The following is a 20,698-nucleotide window of genomic DNA, read 5'->3' on the forward strand; positions in this document are numbered from 1 at the left end:
TAGGGCCGCATCGGGGAGCGGGGGGACCGCGGGGAGCGGGGGGGTTCCGACCGGGAGCGGCTCGGTTCGTCCCCTTAAAAAAAAAAAAAAAAGAGAATTTTTCATGTATGCGTTTATCTGTATTAATAATTCCGCCTCCCGGAGGAGATGCGGGTCCCGCTCGCTGCTGCGTGGCGTTCCCAGCGCTTCCCAAAATCTCCAGCTCATCCTTGTGCTGCTCGAGCGCTGGGAACCCAAAAGGTCCGCGGCGGCGGCGGGGGGAAACCCGGGGGTGTCCCCCTTCCCCCAGGGCACGGTGCGGGGTCGTGGATCTTGGAATGCCCCCTCGGGCCGGAGGGAGAGGGAAGTTGGGGTGTTTGTATGAACGGAACAATTAAATGGTCCCCGAGAAACTGAAAAGTTGGTCACCGGCAAAGAGGAGAGGGAAGGTGGGGGTCCTGTCCCCTCCCGGCGTGGCAGAGCCTCCCCTGGCACAAGGATGGGGACAGACATGGAAAAGGCACGGAGAAAGGGATGGGGAAGGGATGGGGGTCATGGAATCCTGGAATGGTTTGGGTCGTGAGGGACCTTAAAGATGATGCCGTTCCAACCACCCTGCCATGGGCAGGGGTGCCACCCGCTGGATCAGAGGATGGGGACAGGGACAAGGACAGGCACAAGCCGACCCTCGTGTGCGGCCAGGCAGAGTCAGCTCACCCCACCAAACCCCGGTGCTGGGGGCAGGAGGCACTCGTGAGGGTGCGGGGGGGATGTCGGGGTGCTCCCTCTGCTCCTGCAGAACGGCCCTCTGGCTCCAGGACCGCAGCAACGCTCACGAGGAGCAAACTCTGGAGATGTGGGAGCTGTTCCCATCGACTGCCCGCAGCTGTTGGTGTGTGCGAGGCCGAGCAGGGATGGGATTGTTCCCGGGATCTGGGCCGGGCTGAGCGAGCACCAGCGTGACCAGGAAAATCAATGCTTCCCTCCCGGAGCGGGAGGGACAGGATAGCAGGGAGCTGTGGGGTGAGGAAACCTGCCTGGCGCCCGGCTCTCCCGGGATAACCGCCCCGGCGAGGCGCTGCCCCACCTCCGCGCCTCCCAAATTCCACAGCCAGGTCGGGCAGAGGATCCGGCAGAGGATCCAGCCCAAGGAGCTGAGGAGCTGCCCCTCCAGCCCTGCAGCCCCTGCTCCGGGGGTGCTGCAGTGGGTGCTCCAGGTGCTGGCATTGCCGGGATGCACCAGGATGTGGGAGAACGGGGATGCCCCGGGCTGGGGAGGGCTGGGTGAGGCCAGAGGGGCTGCAAAGGCCAGGGGGTCTAACAGGGAGGGACCACCAGGGCTGTGGCAGCAGCAGCAGCACCCCTAGCCCCATCCCCATCCCAGCGTGCATGTCCGGCCTGTGTCCGTGCGTGTCCTTGGGCTGTGCCTCTCCCACCACGGCATGGGAATCCTGCGGGATGAGCAGCCCGGGGAGGTGGTTCCCGCTGCAGGCTGAGCTGGGTCTGGTGAGTGTTGTGGGGTCTCTGCACCCCTGCAGGTTGCTGTGGGCTGGGGGTGCTTCCTCGCTGCTTTTTGTCCTCCGTGCGCTCCGGGAGGATCCGTGTCCTCTGCGGATCCCACTCAGGATCTGGGTCAGGGAGAGCCCCATGGCAACAGGGAACACTCAGGAGAATGTGGCATGGATACAGCTGCTGCCACAGCAGCAGGAGCCATCCCCCAGGGCTGACCTGGAGCACTGGGATGTGGGACACAGGGCAGGGCGGGCAGGGAAGGGGATGCTGCTGCTTCCCAGCTCATCCCAGCTCCCGTGAGCAGGCAGGGTGCTTCCCGTGGGTGCTGGCCTGGCAGGGAGCGCTGAGGCTGTGCCATGCTTCCCACTGCTCAGCCTTCCAGGGCACCTGTGGGGCTCCAACCCCCCCCTCTCCCTGCTGACCCCGTGTAGGCTGTGCCGCCCCAGCGCTGCCGCTGCAGCTGGGCAGGTACCAGGGAGGAAGCCGAGATTTGCATAGGAGACAGTGCTGGCACCGGGGAGAGCCTGGCGTGACCTCCAGCGTGCCTGGGGGTGGGGGCAGCACCCCAAAAACCTGGCCCTAGGGAGGGTGCTGGGTGCTGGAGCAGCACGGGCTGAGTAATCTGGAAAGCCCAACCGTGGGTGAGCTGCGGGGTCAGGGGGGCTGTGGGTGTCAGCAGGGCCTTGGCCCTGCCACGGGGCGAGGGGTTTGAAGTGTGTGGGGACACCATGGGGTCGCAGTGGGGGGGTGGCTTTGGGGAAGGTCCCACCTCGCTCATCCCTGCACTCCGCAGGTGCTGGAGGAGGTTCAGCATCTCCCATGGCTCTGAGAGGGTGGTCTCACACCTCGTGGATCTGAGAGGGTGGTCTCACACCTCACTGCAGTCAGGGCTCTGGCATCCCCCCTTCAACACCCCCATGTCCCCTCCGTTGTCCCCATCCAGGACTCGGCTCCAGGTGGTGCCTCCAGGACCTCCCTCCTTTGGCTGCCCCGAGTTGGGGCTTTCCCGTCCCAAACCCGACCCCCCTTCCCAGGGCAGGATTTCCTCCCGAGGGTGGAAATACGTAGAAAATGATGGAAGAGCCTTTGGCATCGTCCAGCCTCACATCCTGCCTGCTCTGGAGAGCGGAGAGCTTGGACCAGGCTGGACTTGGCTATTAATAGGAGATGTATCAGCTGGAGGAGGAAGAAACTCCTCCTGCTGAAAGGCAACAGGTTGGAAGCAGGGCTGGATCGTGGGAGACAGGGATGAGCTCTGGGCCCTTCCTACCCCTCTCCTGAGAAGTGCTGGTGACGGCTCCTGGTGGGGGGATCCAGCTCCAACCCCCTCTGGAAACACAATCCCTAGGATTGCCCGGGAGATCCCAAAATGCCCCAGTTCCCTCCTGTTTTGGAGGAGAAGAAGAGAATCAAGAGCAGAGGAGGTGGGGGGGGGGGTGGATTCCACCTGCTCTGGGGGTGCTGGAGCTGCTGGCAGCCCTGGGAATATTCCCCCCCATGCTATAAGCTCTGTGGGACAAGGACTTGGAGCATCCCTGCTGCCAGGGGATGTCCCAGGATCCAGTGCATCCAGGGAGCTTTGTCACCCTACTGACAGCATGGCTGGGGATGACCAGGAGCAGCTCTGTGTCCCCAAGGCAGGAGCTTCTGGCCAGGCAGGGCCATTCCAGAGGCTGGGAATGCCATGACTCACCCCGCTGGGTGGGAGCAGCCGGATGGATGGATGGACCCCCAGCCCCAGAGGTGAAGGCTGGTGCTTTATCCCTCTCAGGGCCGCTCCTCCCTCCTCTGGATTATAAATGGGAGTGAATTGTCTCCCTGATAGGCATAACCTCCATCCCTCTCCCACTGCAGGGAATGTGCCCCTCCAGGGCTTTGCCTCCTGGCCCTGGGATGTTTGATGTGTTCCCAGATGTCCGTGTGCTCCCAGCGCAGCTGCCTGCGAGGGGGAAGGGAGGGATGGAGGGATGGAGGGCCACAGGGAGCCCCCCCAGCTCTGCCCTGGGATCCCGTGCCCCCAGTCAGGGCTGGCTGTGCCCTGGGATCCCCTGGGATCCCGTGGGATCCGGCTCGGTGTCCCCACACCAAGCAGCTGGGAGCAGGGGTGGGTACGGGGTGTCTGCAGAGGGGGCTGAGCCCCCCCAAGCCTCCCCAGCCTAATGATGGAATCATTAAGGTTCCCCTCAAAACCACTGAGCATCAGCCCTGCCCCTGGATGAGCACCTGGAGGGCCACCAGGAGAGCCTGGGGCTCTTCCATGTGGATTCCACCTGCGTGGTCCATCTGCTGCACCAGCTCTGAGGGAAGAAGGGGCTGAGCCACCTGCCTGGGGGTGCTCGTGGTGTCCCCCAGCCCAGGTGACATTCCCTGGTCTGCAGGGAGACTCCTCCCACCTCCCACGTGGCTTTTCTCTGGCTGGCACTGGCACTGTGGGGTTGCTGTGACCCTTGGGGGTTGGATCTACCTCCCCATCCCCGTTCCCACCCCAGTCCCTGTCCCCACGTGCAGTTCCAGCCCCTTCACACTGGGATGAGAGCCGGGGCTCTCTCCTCAGAACGTCAGCAAGATGCAGATGTTTCCCTTGGAGATGAGAGCGGAGCTGTGGCTTTGTCAGCCACAAAAATCACTCCGGGTTTATTGCTTTTGGGTTAAAAGCCCGTTTTCTTTGTTCGGCTTCCAGGAGCCCAGGACTGCCAGCTTTTGGGATTTCTGTTTTTCCAGGAAAAGCCCACAGCTGCCAGCAGGGCCTGAAAAGCCAGAGAAGGGAACGTTTTCAGCCTGCCATCCCCCCCTGAAGCCATTTTTTTCCAGTTAGGAAGCACAACAAAGCTGGTGGAGTTGGTGCTGGGGGGCTGGGGGAGGCTGTGCCGGTGAGGGGATGGATCAGCCTGGAGATGTGGAGCCTGGACTGGGCTCATTAGCAGCCATCTGGTCCTGCACACCCCGGGGTCAGGGGGGCCTGTTGGAGGGTGGGGAGGGGGTAATGTGGCTGGGGGGGCTGGGAGGGGACAGTGACACCGCAGGGGAGCAGCCTGGTGACACTGGTGCTGCTCCCCTGGGCCGCAGGAGGGTGGTCACCGGCACAGCCTGGGCTGGACGTGGTTGCCCCGTGCTTGGGGTGGGATGTGGGGGGGCACACGTGGGCCCAGATGGGCTCCTCCACCCCTGGGGGGCCAGAGCAGGGTGTGCCAGCCTCCTCCTCGCCCCTGCATTTTGTGGTTAAGGATTTTCCTGCTCCCCCCGGCCGTGGGCACAGCGGGCTCAGCAATGCCCAAAGCCCTCGGCAGTGCCTTCCGCAGCAAAAACCCTGGGAAGGGGCAGTTGTACCCTTTCACCCTGAACTGGAGCATCAGCCAGAGCCCTGTGTGGTGCAGAGGAGAGCCCAGGGTGACAGCAGGGGTCCTGTGTTCTCCCTGTGTCCTGAGGCTCAGCCCTGGCCAGAGCCCCAGAGCACTGCGCTGTCCCTCAGCTCCAGGGATTTGAAGTCCTGGCCATCCCCCGAGGCTCTGGGCTCGCTCCACTCTTCTGTTTAACACCCACTTGGATATTTATTTTGCTAGGAAGGGAAGAGGAGGTGTAACATCCTTCCCTGGGGAGCAGGAGCTGCAATCACCACCCTCTGCAGGCGCCGGGTTGGGAGCCAGGGAGCAGATCCCAGTCCAGCCCTTCCTGCTCTCCCCTGCACAGCTCCATGCTGTGGAGCAGCTGGATTTGGGGGGCTGGGGAGATGCTCAGGGGGATTAATTCAAGGGGGTTATTAGAGCTCAGTGTGCTGGTGGGTGCTGGGGAACAGCAGCAGGATCCAGGGAGCAGTGGGAGCTCGGGACTGTCCTGGGCCTCTCCTGAGACAGAGTTTGCAGACAGGATTCTGTCACCCCCAGACCTTCCTCGCTCTTCTCATCTCTTCCATTCTCTCTCCAAATTCCCTCGTTTTGCTGGCGAGGGCTGTTTTTTTGTCAAGTGGCACAGTAATGGTCCTGAGCTGAGCAGGGGGCTCAGAGCCCCTCCTTGGGGGTGCCACAGGACCATCGGCACTGCTGCCCAGGGCAGCTCCCCAGGGCTTTCAGGGTGACTCAGCCCCAGCTGCAGCACCAGCCCCGGGCCCTCCCCAGCCTGGGGCTTATTTTGTCCTCGGGGAAATACGTCGGGTTCCAGCAATAACCCCAACAGCTGCTGTGGGGCCAGACTGCCCTGCCTGCCCTGCCTGCACTGCCTGGCTGGTAGCCATCAGGTCCTGAGGAAGCAGCAAAATCTTTATTTTTACCCCGTGGCACTGCTGAGCCCCTGCTCGTTTCCTTCTTTCCGTGGCAGAGAGGAAGGGCTGTGCCACCAGCTGCCAGCCTGGCCTTCCTTATCAGAGAGTCAGAGAATCACACCCTGCTTTGGGTGGGAAGGGATGCTCAGCTCACCCAGTGCCACCGCCTGCCATGGGCAGGGACACCTTTCACCAGCCCAGGTTGCTCCAAGCTCCGTCCAACCTGGCCTTGGACACTTCCAGGCATCCAGGGGCAGCCGCAGCTTCTCTGGGCAACCTGTGCCAGGGCCTGCCCACCCTCACAGGGAAGGATTCCTTCCCAGTGTCCCATCTAAACCCGCCCTCCCTCAGTTTAAGGGAGTGGATGGAGTCCCTCTCCATCCTTCCTGAGCCCAGTGTGGGGTCACCCTGCCCTGCCCTGTCTGCAGGTGGCCGGTGGAGCAGCATGGCCTTCTCCTGACGTGGCCGGCGGGCCGGAGGCAGCGTGGATTCCCTGGCACCATGTCCGCCCGGCGCGGCAATGGGGAGCGCTGGAAGTCGCTGGGGATCAGCCGCAAGGAGCTGGCGCTGGCCGAGGCCCTGCAGATGGAGTATGACGCCCTGTCCCGGCTGCGGCAGGACAAGGAGGAGAGCCGGGCCAAGCAGCGCGGGGGGGAGCGGCCCCTCATCTCCTGGGACGACCCCGCCGACAGGAACGGCTGCTCGGGGATCAAGGCGGCGCGGGGCCTGTCCGGCTCCGACCCCGCGCTCAGCTCCAACGGCCCCGCCGCGCCCGACGGGCCCCCCGCGCCCCCCGGCCCCAGCCCCCCGGACCCCCAGCCCTGGCTGAAGGGCCCCTTGAGCGGGGACTACCTCTACATCTTCCAGGGCTCCGGGGGGGATTTCCTCGGCGAGCCCCTCAACGGCACCACCTCGCCCCACGACGGCGGGGGAGGCTCCCCCAAGAAGCTCTCGCCGCCCCCGCTGCCCCCCCGGCTCCCGCTCTGGAGCTGCCCCGAGGGCAGCCAGCGCCTGGGCAAGGGGTCCCCCCCGTCCTCCAAAGACCCCCAGCCCAGGGACATCAACATGTTCTCGACGGCCCAGGAGCGGGCCCAGGACAAGCTGCTGGGCCGCCGCATCTCCGAGGAGGATCCCTTCGGCATCGGCGGCTACGGCGGCATCGACGCCATCACCTGCCTCAACCTCAAGTCCACCTACGAGTCCGGGGTGCTGAGGGAAGCTTCCCGGGGCTGGAAGGAGGGCAGGACCATCTTGGAGAAGGAGTCGAGCGGCAAGCCGGTGGCTCGGAGCAAGACCATGCCCCCCCAGGTGCCTCCGCGGACGTACGGCACCCGCCCGGGCAGCAGGAAGAACCTGGCGCCCAACAAGAACCGCAGGATCTCCGTCGATCCAGTAAGAGGCTCCTCTCTCTCTGCCCTGGGATGGGGCTGGGACGGAGCTGAGAGCTGGAAACCCAGCGCTGGGGTGTGAGCTGCGGGGCTGCTTTGCCATGGGTGGGTTTTACTCATCCCATCGCTGGTGGATCCCTGGATTCCTGTTTGTGTCACGGGCAGAGGGATCGCTGTGCAGAGACGTCATCCCCAGGGATCAGTCAGACTTTTCCTGGGGTGTGGGGTTGTGCAGCCATGGCCAAAACCCTCTAGGGTGGGAGAACTGGGAGCCAGGCAGGGCAGATCCCACCCAGACATCATCCCGCTGCTCCCAGAGGCATCAGGGAATGCTGGCACTGCCACCGGCTCGCTCTCGGGGCTGCCACATCCATTGTCCCTGCTGGGATGCTGCTGTGGCACAGCTCATGCTGCCTCCAGCAAGAGGAGGAGGCGAATGACAGGAAAAGTCACCTTCCTCAGGGATTCCTCCCCCCCCACCGCAGGGCGAGGGGCACAGCAGGGGCTCCCTAAGTCACTCTCGGCTTTCTAAGTGCCAGGACCTAATTATAAAAGAGCATTAAAATTGTCTTTAGTGGCTGCAAGCGCTCCCCACCTCCCTGTGCCTCCCAGGAGCTGCTGCCTGGGTTAATTGCTCTGACAGTGGGGCCTTTGTTCTCTGCCAGAGAGTGATGGAGCCCCCGGGACCCCCACGCCGGGGAGGGGGGTGGCCCTGGCACGACAGTGCCACCTGTCCTGGTGCTGTGGTAGGAGATCAGCGGGCAGGGCACGGGCAGGGGTCCCCTGCAGCACCCCCATGGCCTGGGGACAGTCCCTGCTCATCTTCAGCTCTGTCTGCCCATCCCTTGTCTCCCTGAGAAACACTCCCTGTGGGGCTTCTGGAAATGACTGGAAATGGGCAGCTTTTGGGCGGGTGGTGGGGTCTCCCTTCTCCCAGCCGTGGGAAAGATGCCATTAACACGTCCTGGGGCCGGTGCCCACCTGCCAGAGCCCCCCCTGTGCCAGCCCACGTCCCCCTGTGCTGCTGCAGAGCCACTTTGCCCCCACCACGGTGACACCAGGGGGGCACAGGCTATCAGTGCTGGGAGGATCCCGGTGGGCTGCAGCCCCAGGGGGTTGGTGCCCCGCTGATGGCCTCGTGCTCTGCCCCGTAGGTTGCCCCCCGGCCTCACTCCTTCACCAACGGCTACGAGCTCTTCGAGGTCTCCGAGGAGCGGGACGAGGAGGTGGCTGCTTTCTGCCACATGCTGGATGTGTGAGTAACCCAGGGCAGGAGCCTCCCGCTGCAAAAGGCCCCAAAACGGGCATTTTTAGGGGGTTGGGGCAAACCCCAAATCCGGGCAGCGTCCCTGACCCATCCCTGCCTCCGCAGGCTGCGCTCCAGCTCCAGCACCAAGGACTATTCCCTCACGGGTCTGGTGTGGAACGCTGTGAACCTCAGCCCGGAGCAGCTGGGCCACGGCGTGAGCCTGAAGGTGACAGTGGTGTGTGACAGCCTGAGGGAGCCCCTCACCTTCACCTGCGACTGTGAGTGCCCCAGCCGCTTGGGGACCCCCTCTGTGAGCCCTCCCACCGTTCCCACCACCCCAGAGGGGCTCACGGGGCTGCTCTTCCTCTCCCCAGGCTCCTCCACCGTGGACCTGCTCATCTACCAGGCGCTGTGCTACACCCACGACGAGCTGCACGCCGTCGACGTCGAGGACTTCCTGCTCAAGATCTGCGGCCTGGAGGAATTCCTGCACAAGTGAGTGGCCAGGGAGGGGGCAAAAAACCCGGCAAAACCCAGCCCAGGCACCCCAGGACCCAAGCATGGCCTTGGCAGGGTGTGCTGGACGTCCCAGGGCTGATCCCAGCGGGAGCCTCTCCGCTCCGTTTGCTGCCTCCGGAGCTGTGTCGCTGCTCCTGCCAAAAGCAGCATGTTGGGAGCATCTTTCCCGGTGGCAGGGTGTCCGTCACGCTCCCCCACGTGCCTGGAAAACGGGCTGGAGAGCAGGGGAGCTGCCAAAAAAGCTCTTTGGAGGAGCATTAATAACGAGCCGTGTCGCTGAGCGGAGCCCGGCTGCTCCCAGCCCGCTGGGCAGATTCCAGGAGAAGGTGGGAAAGGGATGGCAGGGGAGCAGGAGCATCAGGGCTGTGGTGGGCAGAGCCAGGGGTGGGCGATAGGGATCCCTCCTGCCCTGCCTCACTGCGTTTCCTGCAGGGATTCTGTGTTTCCATGAGGGTTCTGGGGGCCTGGAGGCTCGGGAGAGCTCCCTGCAGAGGGACATGCAGCAGCCACAGCTCCAGGAGAGAAGGAGCCAGCTCCTGCTGCTGGAGAGCTGCCCCGGGCCTGGCCCTGCCACGGGAATTCGGTGGGAGCTCTGCCATGGCCTCCAGGAGCTGCTGGTTTGGGCCCTAAAGGGACTGCTGGGAATTGTTGGGGCCAGGAGAGGCTGCTCGGCATCAGAGCAGAGCCCAGCTCTGCTCCTGCCACCCAGAGGGGCTCCAGGGCCACCCAAAGGGGCTGTTCCTGTCAGTGCTGAGCCCTTGGGTTTCCAAACAGCCCAGTGCAGGTGTGTACATGTGTGTACACGTGTGTACATGTGTATACATGTGTGTGGGTACAGCAGCATCTCCAAACCTGCTGCAGGAGGCTCAGACTGCCAGGGATCACTCAGCTGCAGAGTGGATCCACCCACCCAGGGTGGCATTCCCAAAGGGATGAAGCTCCTGCTTTTTTGGCAGGGACCAGGGAACATCCTGGGCATGGAGCAGGGCAGTCCCCAGTGAACATTTCCACGCATCTCCCGGGGCCCTCAAAGGGTCTCTGGGAAAGCCCCGGGACATAAAGCCCCTTTGTCACAGGTCTTTTCTTCCCACATCTTCCTGTGGCAGAGGAGATGCTGGAAGTGCCAACCCCCCCCCCTGCAGAGCCAGTTGGGCCCTTGAGCTCTGCAGCCCGGGCTGAGCTGCTGTCACTGGCTGAGCCAGGGCTCAATCAGCTCATTCTCCCCGGAGCCAGCAAAGGAAGCGGGTCTGGATGCCCGAGTGGGTCCCGCTCCAGGGGGGCTTCCCATGCCGGTGGGCACAGCGGGATCAGGCTGTCACTCCCTGCTCCGGGGCTCACCCCAGCCCTGCTGCCAGCCAGAGCATCCTCCAGCCCCTCAGATCCCTGCTCTGCTTCCTACGCACCGCCGGGCACGTCCTGGCACGACGGGCTCCCCCTCTCCCGTCGCGCCGGCAGGGCCGGGCACGGCTCTGCGCGGGGCACAGGGGAAGGAGGGAAAACAATGGCTCATTCTCCAGGTTTCCTGGTGCCACAGAGGTCGGTTTGCAGGCCAGGGGGGCCGCCCTGAGCCCCAGCCAAGGCTGTGGGATGTCGGGACAGGGCAGCCCGGGTGGGATTTTGGGGCACGGCTTGGGATGAGCGAGTGTGAGGTCGTGTCTCCCCGCAGCAAACACGCCCTGGGCAGCCACGAGCACATCCAGCACTGCAGGAAGTTTGACACGGACATCCGGCTGCAGCTGATGAGGAGGAAGGGGGTGCGCAGTGACCTGGCCCGCACGGTGGGTGCCGGGGTGCGGGGGGCATCGGGGGGGGCTGTGCCCTCCCCCTGCCGTGGGGACATCCCTGCTCAGCATCTCTCCATCCCCCAGGCCAGTGACGACCAGAGCCCCTCCACCCTCAACCACTACATCCACCTGCAGGAGAGGCCCATCAAACAGACCATCAGCAGGTAGGGGGGACACGGCAGGACCGGCCCCCCCGCTCCAGGGGCTCTCCTGGCCGGGGCTGAGCTCTGCTCCCTGTCCCCCAGGCAGGCCCTGAGTCTCCTCTTCGACACCTTCCACAACGAGGTGGATGCTTTCCTGGCAGCCGAGGTGAGGGGCAGGGGTGGAGGGCGGGTTTTGGGGGCCCCCCTTGCCTGGTTTGCTGTGGGTTCTTTCCCCTGTTTGTTGTGGGGCTCTAAGGGTGTGTCAGTGAATCATAGAATCATGGAATATCATGGAATATCATGGAATATTCTGGGCTGGAGGGGACCCACAAGGATCATCCAGCCCAGCTCCTGAACCCCCACCCTATCTTTCAGAGCTTTGTCAAACCCTCCTGGAGCTCTGGCAGCCTTGGGGCTGTGCCCACTGCCCTGGGGAGCCTGTTCAGTGCCCAACCAGCCTCTGGGGGAAGAACCTTTCCCTGAGATCCAACCTGACCCTGCCCTGACAGGGGAAAATAGGGGAAACAGGCATGGACTGGTGCATCCCCCAGTGCTGGATGGGTGACAGGGAGCAGCCCCTGCCCTCTCAGCTAACCAGGGGTCCCACATCAGCCCCTCTCTACCCTCCAGGGAGACTTCCCACTGAAGGCAGAGCGGGTGATCCAGTCGGTCATGGCCATCTGCAACGCCCTGGCAGCCGTGGAATCCCAGGAGATCACGGCAGCCCTCAACCAGATGCCCCCCTGCCCCTCCCGCATGCAGCCCAAAATCCAGAAGGTGAGCGAGGGGGTGCAGGGCCGGGAGGGGGGTGGCTCGGCCGAGGAGCTGCAGAGGGGGAGCACGCTGTCACATCTGGCTGCCTTCCCTCCTTCCTCCCGCTGCACCACGTGGAAAATTCCTGAATCTCTGGGAGCAGGCAGCTGCTTGGCTCTGGCAGCCACGGCTGGTTACGTAAAGGCCGCCTTGGCTGCCCCGGCAGCGCTCAGGGGGCTCCTGTGGTTTCTCTCTTTTTTTTTTCCCCTCAACAGGATCCAAACGTCCTGGCCAAGAGGGAAAATCGAGGTATTTCTGTTCTCCTTCTCCCCTTCTGGGCTCCAGTTCGTGGTGCTTTTAATCTCTCCAAGCCCCTCCCCCTTCAATTATCGAGGCCAAAACCAAAACGTGTTTGAAAGCGTTCTGGTTGAAGAAAAACAAAAGGAAGGTTTTCTGGGGGGTTGCTGTTCCTCAGTGTGAACTCCAAAGGGGGAAGCTGGAATTCTGCCTGAAGTTACTTTGTCCCGGGGTGGGGAGAAACCTGCCCTGGGGTCCCTCCAGCATCCCACACCCAGCCCCCAGGGATGTCCCGGGAGGCAGTGGGGTCCCGGGGGGCTCATCCCTGCCCGTGTTCCCCCAGAGCGGATCGTGGAGAGCCTGACAGCCGCCATCCTGGACATGGTGGAGCTCTACTGCAGCACCTTCAACGCCGACTTCCAGCCGGCCGTGCACGGCAGCCGCGAGCTGGGCGTGGCTCAGGAGGCTCAGCTGCTCACCTGCCCCCTGTCCTTCACCGTCTATGCCACCCACCGCATCCCCATCACCTGGGCCGCCAGGTAAGGGCGGCTTCACCGCACCTGAGCGGGGCTGGCCCTCCCCTGGGGGAGCCTGTTCCTGTCCCAGGTGTCCACAGGCACGGAGGGAACAAGGGTTAAGCCATCCCAAGCCTCCTGGATTGGGATTCCAGGATGGGAAGAGAGAATGTTGGAATATCCCAAGTGGGAAGGGCTCGCTGTGGGGCTCTGAGGGTGTGTCAGGGAAAGGCCATGAATCGTGGAATACCCTGAGTGGGATCCCACAAGGATCACTGAGTTCAACTCCTAGCTGTGCAAAGGGCACCCCAAAATCCCACCCAGAGCCTGGGGATGCTGATGCTGACGGGCAGGGAGGGATGGGATGGCTCTGCCGCGCTCTCCCATCCCGACCCCACGGATCCCACAGCATCCCCCCCGCTCCCACACCGCCCTGGGGAGGTGACAGATGGCCCCACGGAGCGGCCCCCACGCCCCACGGGCCCTTTGTTCGGTGCCTCGGTGCCCGTGCCCGGCGCGGGGGGCCGGGGCCGGGGTGGAGGGGGGCGCGGGGTGGGCGAGGCAGCGGCGCCGGCAGCAGCCGCCCCGCCGGGGACCCCTCGCCTTTGTGCTGCCCTTAATGTATTCCCCTTGGTGGCTGGCTCCGAACAAAGCCGGTAGCCTGGGAAATGCCGGCAGCCCCTGACCCCCGGCGCCCCGCCGCCCTGCCCGGATTGTCGCTCGGCACCTGCCACATGGCAGGGCCCCCCCGCCGCCCCCCCCGTGTGACGGTATGTGCCGCGGCATATGGTGCTGGGGACGGGGCGTGGGGGGCTCCTGGCTCTGCCTCCCCCTCTCCTGGGCCCGAGGAAGGCGTTGGGTTCAGCACCTCCGTCCTCCCGCCCCGCTGGGGCAGCGTTTGCCCCGTGGCAGGGCAGCCCCCTGGGTACCAGCTCCTCTGACACCCCCCCCATCCCCAGAGCTCATGGCCCCCTCTCTCCCCTCGCAGCTACGAAGATTTCTACCTCTCCTGCTCCCTCAGCCATGGCGGGAAGGAGCTTTGCAGTCCCCTGCTCACCAGGAAGGCCCACGTCTACAAATACCTCTTCCACCTCATCATTTGGGATCAGCAGTAAGGCAGTGCCCCAGCCAGGGGGTGGGCACGGGGGTCCCGGTGCCACACCCAGCCACACTGCCTTCCTCCTCCTCCTCCTCCTCCTCCCCTGCTCCAGCAGCTCCCCTCTGCGCCTCTCCCCGCTTTTTGGGTGTTGGAAGCTCTTGTGTCATCCCCCTGGAATAGCAGCAGCCCCAGCGCCAGCTCTGCCCTTCCGGACCTGCCTGTTGCACCCGGGAAAGGGGATCTGCTCCAAAAATAGCCCTGGGAGCAGGCAGGGAGGCCGTGCTGAGCCCTCGCCATGCCTGGCATCCGCAGCGTGTGGGGAGGTGGGGATGGGACGGGATAATTTTAGAAGGTGCCGGTGCCCCCAAGGACAGGCGCCCGGCAGGACGGCGGCGAGCGGAGTCGTGCCTGGGGCAATCCCCTTCCCCCGGGATGTAGCTGCCACCCTGGGCTCCCCGGGAGGAGGAGGAGAGGAATCGGAGAGGAATCTCAGCCCTGGGGTCCCACACGGTTCCCCCCAGGCCGTGGGACAAGGTCAGTGAGCAGTGGGGGGTGTCCATGGCAGCTCCTGTGTCCCCACGGTCACCTTCCTGGGACAGGGAGCAGCAGGGCTGAGCTGGGGCAGGACCAGCTGGCTCTCCCCAAACCCAACTGATCCCTGCCCATAGCAGGGGACCTCCATCCCACGGTGGGGACACGGAGCACCCCCGTGCCAGCAGGAAAGGCGTCTGTAGGGCTGGGCTGTCCCGGGGCACGTTTGGCATCCCAAGGCAGGGGCTGGAGCCGTGGGGTGCTGGGAGTGCCCGTCCCTGGCGTGGCTGAGCCTCTCTGATCGTTCCCTTGCAGGATCTGCTTCCCAGTCCAGGTGAACCACCTCCCACGGGAGACCCTGCTCAGTGTCACGCTCTTCGCTGTACCTGTCCCACCCCCAGGCAGCTCCTCTGACACCAACAGGCAGCGGCGAGTCCCCGAGGCCCTGGGCTGGGTCACCACCCCCCTCTTCAACTTCAGGCAGTATGTGGGGTGTCCCACCACCACCAAGGGGCTGTGCTGGCGTCCCTGGGGGGCACAGGAGGGTCCCCAGTGCCATGAAGTCACCACTGCAGCGGTGCCACTCTCGTGCCCTGGCAGAGTGGCCCCCAGTGTCAGAGTCTCACTTCTCCTCCTCCTCCTCCTCCTCCAGGGTCCTGACCTGTGGTAGGAAGCTCCTGGGCTTGTGGCCGGCGACCCAGGACAACTCCAGGGCCAGGTCGAGTGCCCCCAACTTCAACCAGCCCGACAGTGTCATCCTGCAGGTACGTCCTGGCACGGGGGGATTCCCCGGGACACCTCCCCCACCCCCTGAGCTCCACATATGGATCCCCTCACCCTCTGCCTCTGCCCCAGATCGACTTCCCCACCTCGGCCTTCGAGGTGAAGTTCACCAGCCCCCCCGTGGCCGAGGTCAGTCCCCGGTACGAGTTCGGCAGCCTGGGGGAGGAGGAGCAGCGCCAGCTGAGGGAGGCCATGCAGAAGAAATCGCTCTACTGGTGAATAAACAGGGGTGGCATCAACCCTACCGGGGTTGGGGGGCGCTGCTGACAGACCCCCCAGCACGCACAGGGGGTGTCTGAGGGTCTGCCTCTGGCGGGGATGAGGCTGGAGCTGGTGTTTTCTGGAGCTGTCATCGTTGCTCCTGAGCTCTGCCCTGCCCAGCTGCCCCTCTCTGGCCTTGTCCCCTCAGCAGGGACAGCTGCCCGGCCCCTTGTCCAGCCTGGCACGGCCAAGGGTCCATAAATGGGGGATCAGGTGTCGGCAGCCGGGCCAGGATCTGCTGAACAGAAACCTGTGGGGTGGGCAGGGGTCTCTGGGCAGGGGGACTCACTGGGCCTGGGGGTCCTGGCTGTGCCCTGATAGACAGAGTCCTGCCTTCCATCAGCCCCTCCTTCCCATGGGCAGAGCCGTTGGGGGGATGCAGGGAGGGCTCAGGGGGGTTTATCCCATTCACCGTGCTTGGGGTGGGCAGAGGGATGGCCCTCCCCAGCCCCATGCTCCCCGTGCCCCCCGTGCCATGCCCCCCTCTCCCCCAGGCTGACGGATGCAGACCGGCAGCGGCTCTGGGAGAAGCGGTGCCACTGCCATGCGGAGCCTGGAGCCCTGCCCATGCTGCTGGCCAGTGCCCCCAGCTGGGACTGGGCCTGCCTGCCCGACATCTACGCCCTGCTCAGCCAGTGGACCTCCATGAGCCACCAGGATGCCCTGGGGCTCCTGCACGCCACGTAAGCCGCCCCTGGGCTGCGGGTGGGGGTGCGCCCCGTGGCCCTGCCGAGGATGTGGGGGATGCTGAGGGTGCTGTCTCCGTGACTCCCGTGCTGGGTGCAGGTTCCCAGACCAGGAGGTGAGGAGGACGGCCGTGCAGTGGATTGACTCCATCTCTGACACAGAGCTGCTGGACTACCTGCCCCAGCTGGTCCAGGTGTGTGGTGGCACTGGGACGTTTCCCGGGGTGCCTGCCGGTCCCACCATGCCCCAACGCTGTGCCCTCCCCAGGCCCTGAAGTACGAGTGCTACCTGGACAGCCCCCTGGTGCGCTTCCTCATGAAGCGAGCGATCTGCGACCTCAAGATCACCCACTACTTCTTCTGGTGGGTTTGGGGGGCTCTGGGGGTGGAGGGGGGGCCCCTTGGCCTCGCCTGACCCCCTGTGCCCCTGCCCCGAGCAGGCTGCTGAAGGATGGGCTCAAGGACTCGCAGTTCAGCATCCGGTACCAGTACCTGCTGGCGGCCCTGCTGTGCTGCTGCGGGAAGGGGCTGCGGGAGGAGTTCGACCGCCAGTGCCTGCTGGTCAGCACGCTGGCCAGGCTGGCACAGCAGGTCCGGGACGCCGCCCCCTCCGCCCGCCAGGTGGGTGCCGGGGTGCTGGGAGGGGGTGCCGGGCTGGGTATCAGCCCCCCATCCCACGCCCACCCATCCCATGCCCATCCCCTCCCCACAGGGCATCCTCCGCGAGGGGCTGGAGGACGTCAAGCAGTTCTTCAAGGCTCACGGGTCGTGCCGGCTGCCGCTCAGCCCCAGCCTGCTGGTGAAGGGCATCGTGCCCCGGGTGAGTGCCGGACCCTGGGGGGCACCGGGGGGGGCTCCCCTGCCCGCTCCCAGCTCGCCCTGACGGGCTGTGCCTTCCTCCCGTGGCAGGACTGCTCCTACTTCAACTCCAACGCCGTCCCGCTCAAGCTCTCCTTCCAGAACGTGGATCCCCTGGGGGAGAACATCCGAGTCATCTTCAAGGTGAGCCTGGCACCTTTGGCCATGCCCAGAGCCCTGGCATGACCACCCCAATCCCCTGAGCTCCGTCCCCCACTGGCCCCTGCCTCTGATGGCTCTCCCCTGCCTCTGATGGCTCTCCCCTGTCTCTGATGGCTCCTCCCTGCTCACAGTGTGGCGATGACCTGCGGCAGGACATGCTGACGCTGCAGATGATCCGGATCATGAACAAGATCTGGGTGCAGGAGGGGCTGGACATGCGCATGGTCATCTTCCGCTGCTTCTCCACGGGCCGTGGGCGAGGTGAGCTGGGGACAGGACGTGCCAGGGGTCACCGGGCCGCACGTGGGGCTGGTGATGGCACAGGAGGCACTGTGGGTGCCTGTGATCCACCTTTGGTCTGATCCCACCAGCCCACGGAGGAACTGTCGCTCAGCGGTGATGGCTGGGGCGTGCCTGGGCGGGTGGCAAAGCGGGGCTGGGGTCTCGGTGCCCCCCGGGTGGGTTGGAAGGGTCTCACGCTGTGTCCCGCCTGCCAGGCATGGTGGAGATGATCCCCAACGCCGAGACCCTGCGCAAAATCCAGGTGGAGCACGGCGTGACGGGCTCCTTCAAGGACCGGCCGCTGGCAGACTGGCTGCAGAAACACAACCCCGAGGAGGACGAGTACGAGAAGGTGAGGAAGAGCCTGGCAGGGTCCCTGCTGCTCACGTCACCCCTCTCTTCCCATCGCGTCCAGGGTTTCTCCACACCCACTTTCCCCTTCCCTCCCTCCCAGGCCGTGGAAAACTTCATCTACTCCTGCGCCGGCTGCTGCGTGGCCACCTACGTGCTGGGGATCTGCGACAGGCACAACGACAACATCATGCTCAAGACCACGGGCCACATGTTCCACATCGACTTCGGCCGGTTCCTGGGCCACGCGCAGATGTTCGGCAACATCAAGAGGTGAGAGGCGCCTCGGGGGCCTCCTCCCCCTCTGCCTGGGGGGGCTCACCCCTGCAGGGGGGGTTTGGCGGGTGAAGCCCCCTCTGCTCGTCCCCCATCCCTGCTCACTTTCTGTCCCCCCTCTCTCCCCCGGTGCAGGGACCGGGCGCCGTTTGTCTTCACCTCGGACATGGCCTACGTCATCAACGGCGGGGACAAGCCCTCCAGCCGCTTCCACGACTTTGTGGACCTGTGCTGCCAGGCCTACAACCTGATCCGCAAGCACACCCACCTCTTCCTCAACCTGCTGGGGCTGGTGAGAGCCAGGGTGGGGCTGCAGCTTCCCCCACTTCCCGAGGTCCCCCCTCCGCCTGCCCTCACCCCTGCCTTGCCCCCCAGATGCTGTCCTGTGGCATCCCCGAGCTCTCCGACCTGGAGGACCTCAAGTACGTCTACGATGCTCTGAGGCCGCAGGACTCGGATGCCGATGCCACCACCTATTTCACCAGGTAGAGGACACGGGTGGGCGGAGGGGCAGGAGCGGATGGAGGGGCAGCGGCACCGGCTCCGTGCTGAGCACGCAGCGGCCTCGTCGGCAGGTTGATCGAGTCCAGCCTGGGCAGCGTGGCCACCAAGCTCAATTTCTTCATCCACAACCTGGCGCAGATGAAGTTCACAGGCTCGGACGCCCGCCCCACGCTCTCCTTCGCCCCCCGCACGCACACCCTCAAGACGTCCGGCCGGATCCGCGACGTCTTCCTGTGCCGCCACGAGAGGGTCTTCAACCCCAGCAAGGGCTATGTGAGTGGGGGCAGCCAGGTGCAGGTGAAGGGGTGCGCCCAGGGCACCCCGGGGTCCCCCCTCACAGCCCTGTCTCTCCGCAGACCTACGTGGTGAAGGTGCAGCGGGAAGGCCCGGGCGAGGTGACCTTCGTGCAGCGCACCTTCGAGGAGTTCCAGGAGCTGCACAACAAGCTGCGCCTCCTCTTTCCCTCCTCGCTGCTGCCCAGGTACCCCTGCACCCCTCCCAGGTCTCCCCACAGCCCCCACAGCCCCCCGGGCTTGGCTGAGGGTCCGTCCCTGCAGCTTCCCCAGCAGGTTCGTCATCGGGCGGTCGCGGGGCGAGGCGGTGGCCGAGCGGCGCAAGGAGGAGCTGAACGGCTACATCTGGCACCTGATCCACGCGGCCCCCGAGGTGGCAGAGGTGGGGAGCTGGGGCAGGGGGCTGTGGGGAGCTGGGGGCAGTGCCAGGGACGCCAGCGAGGTGGGACAGTGCGTCGTGTAAATGTTGGTGCGTGTCCCGTGCCCTGAAGGGCGGGGACGCCACTGCCACCGCTAATGTCACCTCCTCCCCTGCAGTGTGACCTCATCTACACCTTCTTCCACCCCCTGCCCCGGGACGAGAAGGCAGCTGGCACAAACCCAACCCCAAAGCCGGCAGGTAGGGAGGGGGGTAACTGTGGGGGGCAATGGCAGGGGGTGATGGTGGGGGGCTGCCATCCCACCTCGCCCCTGCTCGCCTCCTCTCCAGACGCCACGTGGGCTCGTTCCCTGGGGAAGGTCGGCGGGGAGGTGAAACTCTCCATCTCCTACAAGAACAACAAGCTCTTCATCATGGTGATGCACATCCGGGGGCTGGTAGGTGCCCGGTGCCCGGCGGGAGCAGGGTGGGGGTCCCTCCCCCTGCTGCGCTCACAGGGCCCCCCCCTGCTCTGCCCACAGCCCCCCTTGCAGGATGGCAACGACCCCGACCCCTACGTCAAGACCTACCTGCTGCCTGACCCGCAGAAAACAACCAAGAGGAAAACCAAAGTGGCCCGAAAAACCTGCAACCCCACCTACAACGAGATGGTAGGTGGGCTGGGGCTGGGGCTGGGGGGGACCCGGAGTGAGTTTGGGGGGCCGTGGCTGAGGCCCTGCCCTGCTGTGCCCCACAGCTGGTGTACGACGGGATCCCCCGGGGGGACCTGGAGCAGCGGGAGCTGCGGCTGAGCGTGCTGAGCGAGGAGGGCTTCTGGGAGAACATCCTGCTGGGGGAGGTGGGCATCCGCCTGCGCGACCTGGACCTGGCGCAGGAGAAGATGGGCTGGTTCGCCCTGGGCTCCCGCGGCCACGGCACCCTCTGAGGACCCCCCCGGCACGGCCCCCGCGGCGCTGCCCACCCCGGGGTGTCCCCGAGGGGCTCTGCCATGAGGGCCTCCTTTTTTAAGTTTACCTTGTGTCAAGGGAGCAACGCGGGGTGGGAGGGGCGGGCAGGAGCGTGGGGGGCGTCTGGGGGTTTATTTCTTCCTTTGGGATATCTGTATTTTAATTTTTTTTTAATAACGAGTAGCCGGGCACTGGGGGTGGAGGGGAGAGGGAGGCGGTGCAGGGGTTTGCTGTGGGCTGGGGTGGGGAGGGGGGTTTCTATCCCCCTCCAGGTCCAGCCCCAGCCTGCCCGGAGCCGGGCAATTCCCACCCCGGGGAATTCGCTCCCAAAGGAGAGCGGTGTGGCGGGGTGCCCGTTCCGTGGGGCTGACCCCCCTCCTGATGCCACGGGAAGGGGACAGCCGGCCCCCCTCCCTGTCCCTGTGCTGTGGGGACATCCATCTCCTCGCCTGCCACCCGGCCCCGGGTGCGGGCTTGGTGCCTGTGGTGCTTTGTTTACAGCGACAGCTCCGTAAACGGACGAAATGTTTCTCAGGATCGAGAATAATGAACTTAACCTTTATATTAAAAGTTTTAAATATTGGATCTGGTGGCAGTTGGGCTGGGATGGTGGGGGGAACTGGTTTTGCTGGCAGAGGGGATGGAGAAGCTGCTGGGGCTGGGAGAGCTGGGACCCTCCTGTGTTTGGACCCTCCTGTGTTGGAACCCTCCTGTGTTGGGACCCTCCTGTGTTGGGACCCTCCTGTGTTGGGACCCTCCTGTGTTGGGACCCTCCTGCCTGGAACAATAGTGGGAAATGACAGGAGATGAACGGCATAGACACATGGATTCCTGCACCTCTGCCTGCACCTTTACCTGCACATCTGCCTGCACATCCACCTGCCCTTCTGCT

General features: G+C 64.9%; 1 protein-coding gene across 1 annotated transcript; it reads left to right on the forward strand.

The window, feature by feature from the left end:
* Positions 1 to 6,247: 6,247 nt before the first annotated feature.
* PIK3C2B (phosphatidylinositol-4-phosphate 3-kinase catalytic subunit type 2 beta) lies at positions 6,248 to 20,390 on the forward strand. Its single transcript, XM_027905705.1, has 32 exons — positions 6,248 to 7,138; positions 8,289 to 8,389; positions 8,507 to 8,661; positions 8,758 to 8,878; positions 10,569 to 10,680; positions 10,771 to 10,850; positions 10,932 to 10,995; positions 11,460 to 11,606; positions 11,858 to 11,891; positions 12,223 to 12,418; positions 13,383 to 13,505; positions 14,340 to 14,507; positions 14,677 to 14,788; positions 14,880 to 15,022; positions 15,563 to 15,751; positions 15,855 to 15,948; positions 16,023 to 16,117; positions 16,195 to 16,375; positions 16,467 to 16,574; positions 16,664 to 16,756; positions 16,906 to 17,035; positions 17,272 to 17,408; positions 17,511 to 17,680; positions 17,819 to 17,975; positions 18,059 to 18,168; positions 18,259 to 18,460; positions 18,544 to 18,668; positions 18,745 to 18,862; positions 19,018 to 19,099; positions 19,190 to 19,296; positions 19,381 to 19,509; positions 19,596 to 20,390. Exons 1-32 carry the CDS (start codon positions 6,248 to 6,250, stop codon positions 19,782 to 19,784), a joined length of 4,863 nt encoding a protein of 1,620 aa, XP_027761506.1. The 3' UTR covers positions 19,785 to 20,390.
* Positions 20,391 to 20,698: the final 308 nt, after the last annotated feature.

Source organism: Empidonax traillii, unplaced genomic scaffold (assembly GCF_003031625.1).
Source record: "Empidonax traillii isolate 1590-97213 ecotype Southwest subspecies unplaced genomic scaffold, ASM303162v1 scaffold1196:size187323, whole genome shotgun sequence".
Classification (NCBI taxonomy): domain Eukaryota; kingdom Metazoa; phylum Chordata; class Aves; order Passeriformes; family Tyrannidae; genus Empidonax; species Empidonax traillii.

Bases quoted from the DNA above. Each gene is read 5' to 3' on its own strand.
- PIK3C2B (XM_027905705.1), top strand. From the start codon at position 6,248: ATGTCCGCCCGGCGCGGCAATGGGGAGCGCTGGAAGTCGCTGGGGATC. The intron at 11,892-12,222 runs GTATTTCTGTTC...GTGTTCCCCCAG, and splicing joins GGCCAAGAGGGAAAATCGAG to AGCGGATCGTGGAGAGCCTG. The intron at 17,036-17,271 runs GTGAGCTGGGGA...CCCGCCTGCCAG, and splicing joins CTCCACGGGCCGTGGGCGAG to GCATGGTGGAGATGATCCCC.